Genomic DNA, 17,004 nt, shown 5'->3' with positions numbered 1-17,004 from the left:
ACTTGGGAGGGAGAAAAACTATGTCAGCCAAAGAGCAAATCTGACATAGGAAACTTCTGGGATGAGCTGCCTATAAAATGAAGATAGAAATTAAAAATTTCTAGATACTAAAAAAGAGTATCCAGACAATGAGGAAGGCAACATAAATCTAATTTGCATCCACATGGAAATGATACATTTCTGAAAAATGTTAGATAACACTGTCTTACACGGTTTTCCCTCACATCAGCTGACTCAAGCAATTCTCAAGCGTGGTTTGGAAGGCAGCAGGTCTGAATGGCACGCTGAAGGCAGCTATCCTACTTCAGAGGGAAGAGCCATCTGAGACCAAGCTGTCACTAGTTTAGTCTGCTCCCAGGAGCAGTCTCTGGCCACTGACTGCAGATCCAGAATGTGCTCCTTGGCCACCTTTACTTTCTGATAAGGACACAGCCATGCAGAAGGAAGCTGTATTCTTTGCTGTAGTGTGTTATTGCTCAGACTCGCAGTTGCAGTAGAGGTTAAAGCCCTCACTGCACTACACTTCTATAAACAGAGTAGAAGGTTGTCTAGTAATAATAGTGAAGATAGCTGGACTTAGAGGAAACAAATAGCACAAAAAAAAAAGTTTGAATTTCTTCCTTTTTTTTTTTCTTTTTTGTTTGTTTTACTATAAACTTTTATTCTAACAATATTTGGAAATAAAATAAAAAGTATATCCTTCAGTTCCCAGATCCAAGCAAAACATCTCTGTTTTTCAGAGTTGTTTATGTGTATGTGTTGTTGTTTCGGTTTTCTTTAATACAACGCAAAGAACAGCTTGATGGAAATTAGTTGTGGCTGTATCCAGGGCGGAATGAGGTGGGCAGCTGCTGCACATGGTGCTCCACTGTAAAAGCAGGTGATCCCCAGAAAGCAAGTGTCAGTGTATGAGCCAGATGCTGCCAGTCACACTGTTCCAAGCAGAGAACAGAACCCCATTCTGGTCTCAAACATCTACTGCAGGGTCCAGTTAATGCTCTTCAGGAGATGCTTATCTCATTGGCTATTCTGGGAGCTATGAATCACTACCTCAGCTGCAAACTTTAGTTACCCAAGTCACAGCAGATAAAAATCCCCGTAAGTTGAATGCTTTCACTCTAGAGTTTGATTGGCTACAAACATTAGGAATCAGCAGAAGATGAATTTGCTGTGATCAAGAGATTCCATTATTTGTCTTAACTAAAATTTGTCAAAGTAAATATGCTTTTGTATATATTTTGTTTCTCCATTATTTTTCTGATGGAAAATAATTTTCCTTCAGAAAATTCTCTAGCAGCCATAATAATCATTCACAAAGAAGTTAATTCTGAAGTGCCCTGTCGTGATCGTGGTCCTCAGTCTCCCTGGTTATCTTTCTAGTAGATGGAATCTGGCAGGTACTGAGTACCTGCAACTCGATTCTGCAGAACAAGTGCTTATTTTCACAGCTCATGAACAGTTAGATTGATTTCAATAGGAATTTGCGGAGGACACTTACAGGTCTGAAGTTAAGCACTAATTTAAGTGTTTTGTTGTTTCAGAAGGGGAATGGTAGGCATTCAGGAATGTTTCCACATAACTGTATGCCAAGGGTACCCTTTGATATCTTTGTTAAAAGAGATCTTGAAGTGAAACAAATCCCATCAGAGAATTTTTGGGAATTGCAGGTTCATTTTGCAGATATAGTGCAGAAAAAGAACCACGGTTGGAAGACAAGTTGGAGCAGAAGAGTGAAGATGACAGAGCAGAAACATATGATTTCACATTTATAAAGTAGACATCAAAGATGTCTTTGCCCAATGCACAGATATACCTCAGCCTGCCTTGGCCAAGAACACTCCATTGATGGTTTTGAAGAAAAATTGCCCACTCAAAATGAGGGCTAGCTCAAGTGATGAATTGCACGTATTCATCATGCAGCTCTCTTTGGAGCTCTACAGTCTACTAGGTGCTAAAAAATAATTTAAAGAAGTTTATGTGTGATTTGAGAACCACAGGCTAAGCATTGCTGCTTCAGTCAATACCACTGAGTTACAGAGCAAAACAGAAGGCTTCACTGCAGTTGTTTACATCAGTGCAAATGAAGGTTGCTATTAATCTGGGTTTTTCTCCTCCGTTGTGGTTGCGCTCTACATTCTTATGAGAAGCCATTAAGATTTGAGTGTATACAAGCTCAGTGTGACTAGTGGACTGTGAGAACAGAATTCATTTTTTAGTTGTTTTCTCTTTAGCATCCTAAATTGTGTGCAAATGTTTTGTCAATAACACACTGCTGTGAAAATACTGTTTGCAGCACATCAGCACACTTTTATAAGCAACTTTAAAATCCAGTAAAAATGCTAGTTAATATAACATTTTGTCCAGTATTTTAGAAGTTTAATACAGAGGTTTTTTATTTGCCTTTTTTTGTTTGTTTTTCGATCTAGTCCAAAAGCTTGAGGAGCAGCTTTCTTAGTTACCCCTCTATCTTTTAATCTGGAAGTAACTTGGGTCTCCATTTTATCATACCATGCCAGCATCCCAGTAATAGCTAGAGCATGGGCAGTCAAGTGAAGTAGCTGGCTCACAAAAATGCCACTGTTCTGCAGGTAATATAGAAGTGACCTTGTGTGAGAACACTTCCAAGGAACTCACATTTGGAGTAGGCCTTCCTGTGGGATGCCAGCAAAGTCACACGATGGTCTAGAGGCGGAGGCTGCAAAGCGCTTTCTGGCCCTAATGACTTTTCAGCTCCTGCTAGCCTGAAATTCCCATCTGTAGCTGTATCTGGTCCATTATGAAAACCCATCTCAGCTTGCAGAGGACAGTCAGGAAGACAGAACAAAAAACAGTGGCACAGCCTTAAGCAGGCAGCAGTGTAATTCCCTGGATGAGTGCTCAGTGTTCCCCACACTGGATTTGTTTTCATGTGGTGACACCTGAAACATTTGTTAATTTATTGTCATTCAGAAGTCATCAAGACTTGAGTAGGAACAAGGAGGATTTTAAGTGCATTAGCTATTTATATAAGAAGACTAAGAATATCTATTTGATCAAATTCTGCTTGGATCAATACCGTATTAGCTCTGAACACTAAGGTTTACATGCTGTGCAAAAAAATTCAATACCTTTTTGTCATGTTCTGCAGGTTTTTGCTTCTTCATCTACTCAGCTAGCAGAGTGAATAGCACTGTGATAACAGTGCCAATTTGCAGAAGACTGAGATGCAGAATTATTGAATGTGTCTTAAAAATTATAAACCAGTGAGTCATGGGGACTCTTAAAGCCTGTCTGCTTTAAACAAAGTTCTCTTGTGTTTGTCATTTCAAAGAGGCTTCCCTGCAGGAAGTGGGAGGAGGGAGGCTCAGAGTGCCCTAACATGGTGGCCTTTTCCTCCTTATTTTGATTCACTTCAGAGCAAGATCAGCAGCTGTAATGTCAAAAGGCCATTATGGGAAGGAGCAGTGCCAGAGCTATGTGCACACGCAAAATTTTTGAAAAAAAAATTATATACCACTCCAGCCACAATTGGAGTCTGAAGTGGGGTATTATTTTGTCTTTTTTAAAAGCGAGTAACTGTAACACTCCCGTACAGAATCCTCACTCTAAATAATAAGACTGTAAAGCTTTATTATTTCTTGAATGAGAAGGAATCCAACTCGTGCTCTACAAGGCATTTCAGTCTATCAGTACCACAGTGAACAATGCTGGTAAAAAAGAGCTGGACTGGCAGGTATTCAAAATGCCCTGAGATTGCCAAGACAAGTGAAGGCTATGGCCAGAATATGGCTTGAAATTTATATACTGGCAGCAAGAGCTGTATCATATGAGCTCCCTCTTTCTGGCAACTCAGGAGCCTTACAGAAATGTGTAGCTTACAAAATAAAGTTATTCCAAGCTGGAACTGTTCTACTTGTTGAAAAATGCCAGCAAATGACTACAAAATGATGTTAGCTGAGGATTTTCTTTGAACTGTGAATAATTAGGATATATAAACATTTTATCATGTAAACTGAATGTTAAAAGGAGTTCCTAAATAAATGACAGTGTGTTAGCTTAAGTCTAGAAAGCCAGTGGTGTATTAGAATGATTTCTTATGATTATTTTTATTGTTGACACCATGCATGGGTTTTAGCATTATCTGTTCTTACAGTTTGTAAGCACAGGTGTGTCAGTACTCAACAGCCTAGGGTTCTATCTGTAGTGAATGCTCAAGAGTTAGAAGACCACATATGTTGGTTGTTATTCGAGTAGCTTAATGAGAGAAGAGATAATCTCTTTATACAGAAGGACAGAAAAAATACCAGGAACCAGTTTATACATTATGAACACTCAAAGATCATGTATGTGTACTTGTTCTGCGACATGGAGTTCCGCTTAAGAAATCGTTGCTCTATTGAGTGGATTAATATTTTCCACCTGAATTCTTCTACAGTATTCTTTAATATTGAGCATATAGGTTAAAGATCCATCAGGATGTGGTGGAAGTCTAAATAGGAAGGGGAGAAAAGAATTTGATCATTGCCTCAATGTGAGTGCAAAAATATTTTTCTAAATTTGCTATAAAATTAACAGATTACCTGCAGTATTGGGCATAAATCCTGAAAGATGCTGTTTGAACTTTTACCAGCACTAAGAGTGTTCAGCATCTTGCAGGCTGAGTGGGCAAATCAGGCCATTCCAGTGTCCTTGTCATAAATAGGTGCTTCAATCACACTTCAGAAAATACTGCTCCTGTTTTGTGCATGTAATTTTGTACATCATTACCTTCTCTGTGCACCTTAAAGGACACATTTGGAAATCCTGATTCTTTACGTTTTCTAAAGTTTTATGGAGTGCTATCTGGAACATTTTAGAAGTAAGACTACCGGGGCAGGATAGCAATTTATTGTCCATTGCTAAGTTATTGATGAGGCTGTGATTTTAAACTATTGTAGAGTTTCACTTACTCCTGCTGAGGAAATCTCTTTAGGAGACTATTGTAGTGTCATCTATTGTGGTAGAAGTGCTCGCTTACTATTGTATTCTTTCTCTTTGCAGTTGGCCCACACATAGGGCGTTATTGTGGGCAGAACAACCCAGGCCGCGTCCGCTCTTCAACAGGGATTCTTTCAATGGTATTTTACACTGACAGTGCAATAGCAAAAGAGGGATTTTCAGCAAACTACAGCGTGTCGCAGAGCAGTGTATCGGAAGGTCAGTATTTATGCATCCTGCAGAGCTTCTTGGAAAATATTCTCTGTTATGTCTTCTTGCACACCGTGTGTTGCATGAAACTTTAAAGAAGCCTTAAATAAATAAGATGATGGGGGAGGGTTGGTTCTGTTTTGCTATTTTGCTTTTTTTTTTTGCTTTTTTTTTCTTTTTAAAGCAGCTACCCTTAAAAAAAAATGTGCAAGAAGCAGAATTCTTCTCACAGCTTTATTCCTCAGTATTTCCAGGAAGTTGGAACAATTATGAAAAACTCTGCTGACCAATGAAACACAAGAATGCAGAGCAATTGAACAGTTGCATTAGAACAATGAAACATGTACAATGAATGCTCTATCCAAAGCCTTCTTTTATTACATGGAATAAGCTTTGATGATCAATTTCTGAAATAAAAAGGACCCATTTAATATATGTGCTCTTGTTAAACCATTTCATAAACTACCTAAGCTTTGTTCTGTGTCATTTTTCTCCCACTTGCCTCATTTTCATGCTTGCTGCTTGGACAGAGAATGAAAACAAGTGAGGGAGATGCAGGAAAATAATGGGCTATGTTATGTTATGTCCTTGCAGATTTCCTTGCTTTGTTAGATGATAAAATACACACTAAATCAAACTCTCCTTTCTGTGTCTGAGTTTTGAGCAGATTCAGAGTTGATGTGGTTGTTTAATTGAAGAAGGAACAGAGGAAAAATCAGTAAACAGAAATTATTCCAGTTTCTCCTCACTTTTTCTATGCTTATGCTTCTTCAGTTTCTTCCTAGTACATGCGTAGCCAGAAGGAGGTAACTGGACATACCCAGCTGGCATGGATGAGAAAGCATCAATCAAATTGCATACCTGCTTTTTAAATATTTTAATATGACTCTGACCTATCATATCTTGAGTCCTACAAAAGTGGCTTCTGATTCCAAGCAGAAGGTGATTTACACTAATGTGAGAAGACACTACTTTAGAAGACTTAACCTAATGTACTTCAGTTTCAGTACTTCGCCCAAGGCCTTTAATATTCTTTAGCAACACAGAAAGGGGGAAACTGGTACACCACAGAGAATGTGATTTGTCTAGCAAAGCTGATAATTCAGTTATCCTCCTCTTTATGTCCAATGCCCAAAAGCAGTGAGCTTTACCTCTCAGAGCTCAAGTTTGCATTTGTTTAACATATGAGATGAATCAGAAGCAGCAGCAGAGCAGACTTCCCATGCTATCATGAAAATGCATCTCAGTCCAGAATTCAGTACTGAATCCAGCGAAGCACCTGCTCCTCTGTTAGAAATATTGCTCCTTCTCTCAGATTCACACAGCGGCCTTTTATGTTAGCCTACAAGTGATGGAATTAATTACATAGAAGATTAATTCCCCAAACCGTAGTGCCAGCACGTGTTCTTTTCTTCTGCCCTTACAATGAGGGTGGTAACCTCTGCAAGAGGTCCATATGCAGCTGGGTGTGAGGATCCTCTAATGCTACTAGCCTCTGTTGCTTCAACAGTAGTATCTTCTTGAAGAGTGAGAGAAGAATTTAGACTCCATGCATTATCAACCTCTGAACTCCCTATACTGACAACATAGTCAATTGAGTCTAACTTATCTAATATCGAGGTTATTTTTGTGTATACAGAAAGACATGGGATGGAGATGGTCAACTCATTCAAAATACAACATGTTAGAGAAGAGGTGGTAGTTCCTTTGTGTCAGTACTCCTCTGAACTGGTTCAAGTTTTGTTGGTCTGTTTCCTTCCAGTGTCCAGGATCAATAGAGAACAGCTGCAGTTTTAATAACACTTAAAAACATTAAATACTTTTTGTACTGGAGTAGATATGTAGTTCTAAAATTGAATTATTTTGTACAGTCATCTAGTTTGTCTTTCCTGTCTTTGTGCATAATTATGAGTTGAACACACATTGTTTTATATCCTGAATCTACAGAAGTGCCATGCTGCCCTGGAAAAGAGACTTCTATTGTCCTACACTGAAATGACTAGAACTCTGGTCTGAAAATATTTGTGTGGCATTATTATTGTAAGAATTGCTATGGCAACTTGAATGACAATATTAATAAAGGCACCACCAAGCTCTATACTGCTTCACTTAAAGTTGCCAAAGAATTCAAAGTGACATAAAATAAATTCAAAAACTTGACCATAGTTAATGATTGTAATTTGTTTTTCTTCAGATTTCCAGTGCATGGAACCACTAGGTATGGAGTCAGGAGAAATTCACTCTGATCAAATCACTGTCTCCTCCCAGTACAGTGCTATCTGGTCTTCAGAAAGGTCTCGGCTAAATTATCCTGAAAATGGATGGACTCCAGGGGAAGATTCTGTCAGAGAATGGATTCAGGTAAAAAAGATAATGCTTTAAAAATATTATTGATACCTGTGGAGTTTATTGAATGTGGAGAACACAAAAGAAAAAGTAAAATAATACAGTAAAGTAGTCCACTGTAATAGAAGAATCACTGCAAGTGAATAGCTCACATTCCCTATTAAGCACACAGAAAAACTGACTCCCAAAGGTATAAAAAAAAGAACAGGTCAGAAAGATTAATTCTTCTGCTTCCCACGTCTATTGTTTTTCAGTCTTCTGGGCACAAATAGCAGATTTTGGTTTAGTGGAAAAGTCAATATTAGTTTAACATGCTCTTAAAGTGGAATGTCCCAGTAAAATGAACATGTGCTATGTCTCAAGTTGATTATAGTTAAGCATTAATATGGGATGGTGTTTTCATGCACTCGGATTTCACCTCAGAAGACCTAGGCCTCTTCTAGAATATCTTAAACATGAGTTTACCAGTCCCTATCTAGAGGTAATTCTTCCACATCCTTAAACAGAGTGCTATTTGGCTCTGTTGCCTGCCTCGGCTTTGCTCAGTCAGTGCGGGAGCAATAGCAATCCTGCAAACACTTGTGTCCATGATTCCTCGAGTTCAGCAGGTCTGCAGAAGGTTGATGCTAATTGCTACCAGGTCCTTAGCTTCACGGTGCATGATTCCTGAACAGGTTAAAATTGTTCATATGAGTTATAGTATGCAAATAACAACCTATATTAACACAGCAGTATTAATTTAATTAGGTGAAGAATACTGATTTATCTTGATTATGTAGGTTAACATCTTAGTTGTGATCTAGTTTCTGTTTCTTTTGTTTAAAAAAACAAACAAACAAGAGATAGACTCATGCATATTAGATTAACATTACAAATATTGAAAGTTTGTTCATGTATTTAAAACATTTCTCCTACTCCTGTTGTTTTCTATAGGAAATTGCTAACTGACATATAAAAAAGGCCTCACTAGCTGTCAATAAGAATGTTCACATCAGTGTTTCCTGTGTGGCTTGCTGTCTGCAAGAGAACTTAAAAACATGTTGAGTAGTAGTTAGTAAAGAAGAGAAAGAAGGGGAAATCTTTCATTTCTGATCCTTGGTACACAACGGGACTCTCAGGTGTCCTGCTTAGGGGCCCCTACACATCCTGAGCTCTTGTTGATGGACCTAATCAGGCTTCAGAGTGGCAAAAAAAATCTCTTGATCCTTCTTTACTTAGGAATAAATATTAAAATCTCCCCAGTCTTATCTAAGTGCTAGGCTTGTTATTAATCATTGCTGCTTGAAATCCATGGAATGCTTGTAGAAAAAGGGTGGAATGCATCAGAATCAAAGTCCATGTGTTTCATCTGGTCAGAGGGCCACCACTTCTATTTTTTTATTTCCTTCTTTTCTGCTATCACTTACGCATTTATGACAGGATAATCAAAACAAGAAAGCTTGTCAAATCTCATTCATGTGTTCTCTGTGCTTATTAACTTTATTAAGTTATGACGACATACATACATATATATAGCTTAATCCTTTCACTTAGAACTAGAAGCTTTCTTTCTGAGAAAAAATTTCAAATGATTTCTTTAATTATTAACTTCTTTAATAACAAATGCATAACAGAATCCAAGCCACTCAGGGATTTATGCTTAAAACAGTAGAGGGTGCCTCTAGTTTCCTAACCATAAAACCAGAGTGTTCAGGGTCTGAAACAATTACCAGACAAAATTTTGAGCATCTTTACGCTGCTTTCAGCTACCCCATCAGTCAGGAAGATGGTGGTTATTTGTACACTGTCGTGCTCATGCCACAGCTCTCACCTACTTCGCCCAGCCCCTGGTTTGGAAAAGGGAGTGTGAACCATTTCCCTGAGTGTTCTAGCCCTAGAACAGTGATGAGAGTACAAGCAGCCCTGAGACGGACTTTGTGCTAGAGCTGTAGCAGTCTTCATAGTGGAGATGGGTCGTGTTTGCAGGACCAAACCTAACAAATCCTACTTGGAGATCCATTGTGTTGAATATGCATACATTACACATGTTGTAGAACTGTTAATCATTCCACTCATCCTGTGTAGCATCTCATCATCCTACCATTCATTGTCTGCATAGTAGCAGCAACCATAGTTTGGAGACTTACTATTCTCTGGCCTTTCGCAATGTAAAGTGGCTTAACACATCTTTGGTTCCATTTGTGTGAGGAGAGTATGAATTATTTTAATTATTTATTATCATTTAATTCGAAACTAATTGATAATTTTAGCCTCCAAATGCATTGTAGATGCTTTCTTGTTAAAGTTAATTGACAATCTTCAGATGGGTGTTAAGTACTTCAGACCATCAAGCACCTTGGTAACACTGTCCTTTTGCATGTGAAAAGCCATCTACAAAGGCCTGATGCCATTGGTAGTGAGTGCATATTGCGAGTTTGTATCTGGATATAGTAATGAAAGCCCATGTTTCCTCTCCAGAAATATCTGCAGGAACAGATGTTCATATCCATAAGAGCTTACAGACAAGCAACCAAGGACATGCAACTAATAAAATACTCTGAAATTATCCATTGAAAAAAAAACCCATAATATTTTCTAAAAGGAGGAAGGCACTTGAATATGAAGGACTGAGATCACTTTGTTCTATGTGGTTCTGTGTGCTGTTGTAAATTAGTCATTTATGTGATGCTTTTGCTTTTGTGCAGTGTAAATAGATTTTTGTGGCACAGTGCTAGACCTCTGGAAAATATTCAGTGGGAAAAAACAAGCTGAAGTATACAGCAGTGCTGAACTTGGAACTTTTAAACTGAAAATTTCTGCCTACATGCTATTGTCTGAGAGTATATTCATTAATCAGTTCACGTTTGCAGGTTTCCATACCTGCACACACTGCAGCTGGTTAAGTAGCAGTGTTGGCCTTTAAACTGCCAATACACGTATACAACTAGGGCATATATTTGAGATATGTACAATTATATGTGGGCAAAACAGCTTGAAAATTCAGCTCCAAATACTGATTTCCTTAGTGTATCATTTTTTGTATAAGATAAATATTATAGTTCTCCTTTCCCTTCCTTTTGCCCCTCCCTTCAAGGTTAATGTTTTTACTAAGACAAAAGAAACAGAAAACCTCAGTTAAGTATCAGCAAAGGGAGATTGGTATCTACAGAGGACGTCTAGAGGGCATGCGATATGATTGTCTCCTTTGAGGTGTTGACGTCTTTTGGACCATTTCACTGAAAATAATTAGGAAAATAGCTTGGCTTGCTGTTAGCAATGGATTTGCATGAATTCCATCTGTGGATGTGAAATCCATTCTTTGGTAGAAAATCTGGGTGGCTCCTTTGTGGCTGACAAGGCATGAGCTCCTGGGTGCATCTGAGTGCTGCCTGCCTGCCAGGCTCTGCAAAAGGAAAGCTGTCTGTCCGCTCCTTTCTTGTTTTGAAATAAATGTCAAAGCTTAGATTCAGAATATCAATAGTATGGTCATACCATCAGTCTGCACAGTACCTTCTCCATTATTCTTTTTTTTACCCTCAAACACACTTTTTGAAATTACTCAACTGGCTCAAGATTTGGAGTGACTCCATAATCAGAAACAGTCACTCCAGATTGAATTTCTTCTTTAAAATCACATTATTAAAGTCTGTGGATTTTCTAATATGAATAGAATAAAGATATGCATGAGACAAAGGTTGTCAAAAATAAGCATAAAGTTGGTTTATTGTCATATGGGATGTTATTAGCTCTTCAAACTTCAGCTAAACATCCTTGTTTATTACACTTAGGTTTTATACACTCAGCTGCCCAACAGTGTGAAATAGCGTAATTTAAAATAAAAAATAAAAACAACCCTTTAATTTAATCAAGAGCAGGGAACTGACATTGCATTGTAAGTCATTGTCCCTCATTAACGTATCCTTTCACAGGAAAAATAGTATAGTGTTTCCATTTCTGTAATCTGAACAACAAACATGTTAATAGGTATCAATTACCAGCCAGTTTCAGTACTTAGAACCAGTAAGAAGGCCAGCACAAGGGTTTCACATCTGTTTTTAGTGAAACTGTTCCTGTCTGTGGTATTTAAAATTTAAAGAACTGCTGTTATTGTGCAATTGGGAATCCTAGGGGAGTACAATCTTAATGAAATCCATAACATGCAGGGATTTTATGATTGCATTTTCAAGGCATTCCTTCAAAAGGGACAACTGATTTCTGCCATGGCAGCAGTAATTGTGCTTTTACAGAGTATATTTAATGTTTGTGTTTAAGAATAGCAGTTATGTTTACGCTCATATGAAAAGGCAACACGTGAAATCTTTGCAATTAGAGAACTTACTGCATTTTGAAGCCCTTGAGCAGGAGCCATAGGTGCTGTGCATAGTAATCCTTTGCATCTCCAGGCCATATGGGTGGTGGCAGTGGCCCACATGGGCAGGGCTGCAGGCAGACACTTGAGCCCCAAGTGTGTGTGGTTTTGAAGGGAAACTGATTGCCTTTTACCAGGGTCACTGGAACCTGTGCTATCATCAATTCTCTTAATGATGTGGGTTTTCAAACCCACAAGGAACAACACCTTCTGGGTACTTTTACTGCAGCATCTGTGTGCTTTCTAACAAAACATTTCTCCTGATGCTTATAGCATGAATCTTTATACTCCTACTGAGCTGAGTGATAGTTTCTGGGTGGCACAGTTTGTCACTCATTGACCTCCAGTTTGCCCAGATAGCAAAGATGTGTTTGCAAAACATCTTCAGTTCATATTATGACTGGAGTTCAACAAAACCATAAATCCAGCTTTAAGAATCTAGAACCAGATCAAAACTTTGCAGCCATAAGACAAAAGGCACTAACCCGGTATAAACACACTGCCAGTTCACATTTTTTCAGAAAGGTTAACAGAGGGTGAACATAAATAGACATTATACTCTGGATTGGGTATTATCTGTCATTCTGCAGCTGACACAGGGCCGTCCACTAAGATATATTCCATATTGTGTGTTCTGGCTAACATGACAGAAACGTCTGATCCAGCCCAAATTTGTACTGCTAGGTTTTCCAGCGAGGCAATGGAATGAGGTGGCCAGTTTGGAGGCCTGCAGGGAACAAGCCTGGCCCAAGAGGCCCCCAGACCTCCTCCCTGCACCGTGCCTCAGGCACCAAGGCTTGCACAGGACCATCCTCCAGCCCAGCCGGCCCTAAAAACAGCAGCCAACCCAGTGTAAAACTATCCTTCTACATTCTGCAGCAGTAAGGTCTCTGGAGTAAGAACGGGCCTCCTCACAAAGCAACCTGGGGGATCCCCTCGCTTCCACTGATGGAAATATCAGTTGTTTATTTAACACGAGCTCTCCCATGCAAGGAAAATATACTTCCATTGATTTAAAACACTTCCATGTATACACTGCTTCAACAGAATGAGAGGGACCTCTGAGGTGGAATTTTTCTTCCACATTTGTCTTCATTCCTTTAAATTTGCAGTAACCTACCTTCTTTATTACTTGCTCCTTTGTAAGCGAAACCCAGAAACATGCATCGTTGATGTAAACTGGTATATAGATTAATATAGATTTATTCCTGCAGCACTTCTGAAAATAATCACAGTTTATCATTTGGTGCCTCGACCTTTCATCTGTGTCATAGCTTATTTCCTTATCAGGTATTCACTTAAAAATGCAGTCAGTATTTATATATTTCTTTTGCACAGCACATTTGTTTCATTAACAGGTTTATTCTTACATCAGGCAGCTGCTCAGGTTGACTTTCCTGAGCAAGCTTATCTAAATATTTCACATGAAAGCTCAAGGAAGTGCAAATCAACAATGCCTGTTATTTTTACTGCTATTATTTCTGCTTCTTTTGGAGTTTGATACTGCAGTGAAGTACATCGTATTTCTGCATAGAATAATGTGAAACCTGGGAAACCTCGGAAACCCACTTCTAGCCTTTGAAGGACTGCCTGAGAGCTGAGGCTTAGAGGCTTCGTAGCGGGGCTTGCCCATCATTAGGGAGCACACTGACATGAAAGCACAAAACCTGCCAGTCCTTTGCCTTCCCTACCACTTCAGAATACAAGTCGTGTATTTGGTTCATATCATTTTACAGTTTGTAACTGTACTCCAGCAATTATAAAAAGCAGTTAGCTTTATGTGGAAGAGTGTTACAGTTATCTTATAGTCTTAACATACGTTTGCACATGGGCAAAGAATGACAAAAGAATATTCCTTTCTGGAAATCACAGACAGTTCAGACTGTGACACAGTGCAGAACTGGGGTTAATTGACCCAGCAGGATGCATTCATACCTTTATTTACTGTGACATGGGAATAAATGGTACAGTTTCTCAAAGGCATGTACTGAAATTAGACAAGAGGGAGAGGGAGAACTAAAAAGGACCCTGCGAAGTATGAAGGTTTTTTTTATTATTCTAAGAGCTTTAAGAGCTATTTTAGTACCAGAAAGTTCCCAGCCATAGATTTATCACTCTGGGGAGGCTGAAGGGATGCTCAGAGTGTTCTGTAAAACCACTGGCAGCCTTACTGCCCAAGAAGTGCAGGTGCAAAATGCTGTTTAGTGGAAAAGCCTCGCTACATCCCACTGACATGTTTCTGCATCTGCCCTGATACTGAGGGGAGTCCTGCGTGGCTTCAAGCAATCCTGCATGCAACATATGGAGGAGCAGCAGAAGCAGAGCCCCTCCAAGTCTCTACCACCAGCCTAATCATTATAATAGTTGCACTTCTTTCAGGGGATCCATTATGCAGAGATTGGAGTTGTTTGTATATAACTCCGTAATTACCTATGCATCCACTTTCCAGTCCAGACCTACATCCCCTCAATGGCTGCAAGACAGATGGCCCTTTAGAGCTGAGATAGCAAATTGAAAATGTGTCCAGAAAAAGCATTGAATCAGCAGCTACTAAAATAATTTTGTAAATTTATCTCACTTTCACAAAATAGTTCATTCCAGGAGGCAAAGAAATTAAAACCTTTAAATATTTTTTCAAACTAAATGCTCTTCGTTTTTGTTTTTTTTTTTTTAATGAAAGCATCTTTTCCTTCTACTTTCTTTCACAGAAATTAAAACCACTTGAAAACATTTGGAACAGAATGATTCTTCTCTCTCTCTTTTTTTTTTTCCCCATTCACCATACTCATATCTTTAGCTTGACTCAAACTATTTGTTATTGCTCGATGATATTCTTAACTGCCATGAGGGCAAAAAATCAGTTGGTTGTGCCATACTGCTTGGCAGGGGAGCTCTCCTGAAGGGTCTGCAGAGCTCATGTGGGCTGAGGCAGCCTTGCCTACCCCAAGGTTTCTGTTCCTCTGAGCCTGTGCTCTTTGCAGAGGTGAGGGAAGGTATGTCAAAAGGAGATTTTTTCCGAGTCCAGCAGAAATAAATTAATCTACAAGTCCAGGCAGGTATAGGACTGCAGGCAAAGCAGAGCTCAAGGCTAGAAGTTAAATGACTAAGCATGGTGGCTAAAAACACAGTCTTGGGTAGAAACACGCAGCTGAGGCATGTTATAATAAGCCGAGTTGTTACTGAGCTAAAGGTCTCTGCTCTCTCAGGGCTGACCCTGGGCTGGAGATGATAGGCGCACTGCTGAGTGCTTTGCAGAGGCGGTTGTGTGGTTTTATTCACTCTTTCCACACCTGCACGGCAGTATGAAGCTGAAAATATCACTGAGTCTTGTGAGTCCTTCCCCATCCTGGCATCCACACTCCGGATTTTCTGCCATTTGCCTCCTCTGCCTTTGTGTTGTCCTGCTTCTCTGTCCCAGTTTGATTCTGTTCTGCCCATTTGGTGACATTTTCACAGCAGTAGAAAAGTAGGTAAAGTGGAAGGATAAATTAGATTTCTTCCAAGTGGTAAATAGATTCCCTTCAGAAAGCAATTTGTCATCTTCCCACCAAAATATATATATATATACTTCAATAGAGAGACACTTCTATTTTTGCTTTACCTCTATGTTTTTGTTCAAGGTTTTAAAAAATTATTTAATTATGTAATTAATTATGTAATTATTTAATTATGTAAACTTCAGAGCTCTCTGATAAACAAAGCCTACCAGCAGAGAAAGCACAGCTGACAGTCAAGAAATAGTTAAGCTGAAGTTGGGTTCCTTTGCTTTCAGGGGTGCCTGGCTCCTCCTTGGAGCTCTGTTAGCACGCAGCTCCCAGCAGCTGGTGGTACCTGTGCAGTCTGGTCTTTCTCTTCTCTGCAGCCTCCTGCATTGAACGCTTTGGGCCAAATTCATTTCTGGTGTTGATCCTTCAAAACTGCTGATAAGATTAATTTGTCATGTTGCTTATAAAACCTGGGCATATTTTAACTGGTGATATTTAGGTTAGAGATGATTGAAATGGAGACTAAGGTGGCTTTCAGCCTTGACACTGGGAGCAGCAGATCTTCCATTGTAAATCCTATTAAATTCAAACCATGGGTTGAAGGGCTGACAGAGCATAGAATAATTTTAAAATGCTGTTATCAGGCTGTAAAAATTAACAGTCCGTAGTGGTTTTCCCCCTTTCAGTGATATGCTTAACTAAGAAAATACATCCTGTATTTATTTTACAAAGTCACAGCACTTAAAAATCAATAGCTTTGCCCTTTACATGGCTGGAGACAGAGCAACTTTCAGAGAGACAGGGTGGGAGTACACAAACCAGGCACGTTCCTTGGCCCACGAAAATCTGGAAATGAGATCCCAGAAGTCTAAGCAGGCTTTGCTGAGAGAAGGGCAGAGCTGGAAATGAACCAATCTCCTGGTGCTTTGCTTTAGCACCAGAGGGGAAGCACCAGAAGGGGTTTGTAAGACAGAAAGGGACACACAGTTTAGCAGGGTCTGTTGTGACAGGGCAAAAGGAAAATGGTTACAAACGGAAAAAGGGGAGATACAGATTGGATATAAGGAAGACATTCTTTACAGTAAGGGTGGTGAGGCACTGGCACAGGGTGTCCAGAGAGGTGGTGGATGCCCCATCTCTGGAGACACTCAAGATCAGGCTGAACAGGGCTCTGAGCACCTGATGTGCTGTAGGTGTCCCTGTCTGTTGTGGGGGAGTTGAAGCAGATGGCCATACAACTGCAATGATTCTATGACTCTGTCTTGGTAGTCACCAACCTGCACATCCCTTCTACCATCTCTGTACTCCTCCAAACTGCACTCAGCAGCAGATCTTCCAGATCCCTGCCTCAGAAGGGTTTCATCCACAGCTGAAGCTATGAGGGATGTAATGAACAAGATGATCTTGGCATGCATAGTCTCTCTCTCCTTTTTCTCTGAGCATTTATGGTCCCTTCAGCTCACCATCTGACCACAGTTACCTGACATTTTCTCTAAAAAGTAGCAGAAACTTGTATTCTAAAAAAAGCAGTGACTTGTTTGGTGACCCAGTAGTAAATTAAAATCATCATACACAATGTGTATGAAATAGAAAATCGAATTTTGGTGCTACAAAACTGACAGTTCCATTTAACAGAGAATAAATGAGTGCAGACTCCTG

At 39.4% G+C, this 17,004-nt stretch overlaps 1 protein-coding gene across 4 annotated transcripts in view; it reads left to right on the top strand.

The window, feature by feature from the left end:
* The window catches only part of NRP1 (neuropilin 1), a 106,641-nt gene that overhangs the window by 50,219 nt on the left and 39,418 nt on the right, over window positions 1-17,004 (top strand). For all 4 annotated transcript variants that reach the window (XM_065731469.1, XM_065731468.1, XM_065731470.1 and 1 more), the window contains exons 5-6: window positions 5,020-5,175; window positions 7,361-7,527. In XM_065731469.1, the coding sequence (XP_065587541.1) occupies window positions 5,020-5,175; window positions 7,361-7,527 (323 nt within the window). The remainder of the gene's footprint in view (window positions 1-5,019; window positions 5,176-7,360; window positions 7,528-17,004) is intronic.

The sequence above is a fragment of the Cyrtonyx montezumae genome, unplaced genomic scaffold, assembly GCF_038088225.1.
Source record: "Cyrtonyx montezumae isolate F1298 unplaced genomic scaffold, pur_monq_1.0 scaffold_14, whole genome shotgun sequence".
In the NCBI taxonomy this organism is placed as follows: Eukaryota; Metazoa; Chordata; class Aves; order Galliformes; family Odontophoridae; genus Cyrtonyx; species Cyrtonyx montezumae.
Note: the sequence above shows the minus strand (reverse complement) of the source record. Positions and strands in the feature narration are given on the sequence as shown.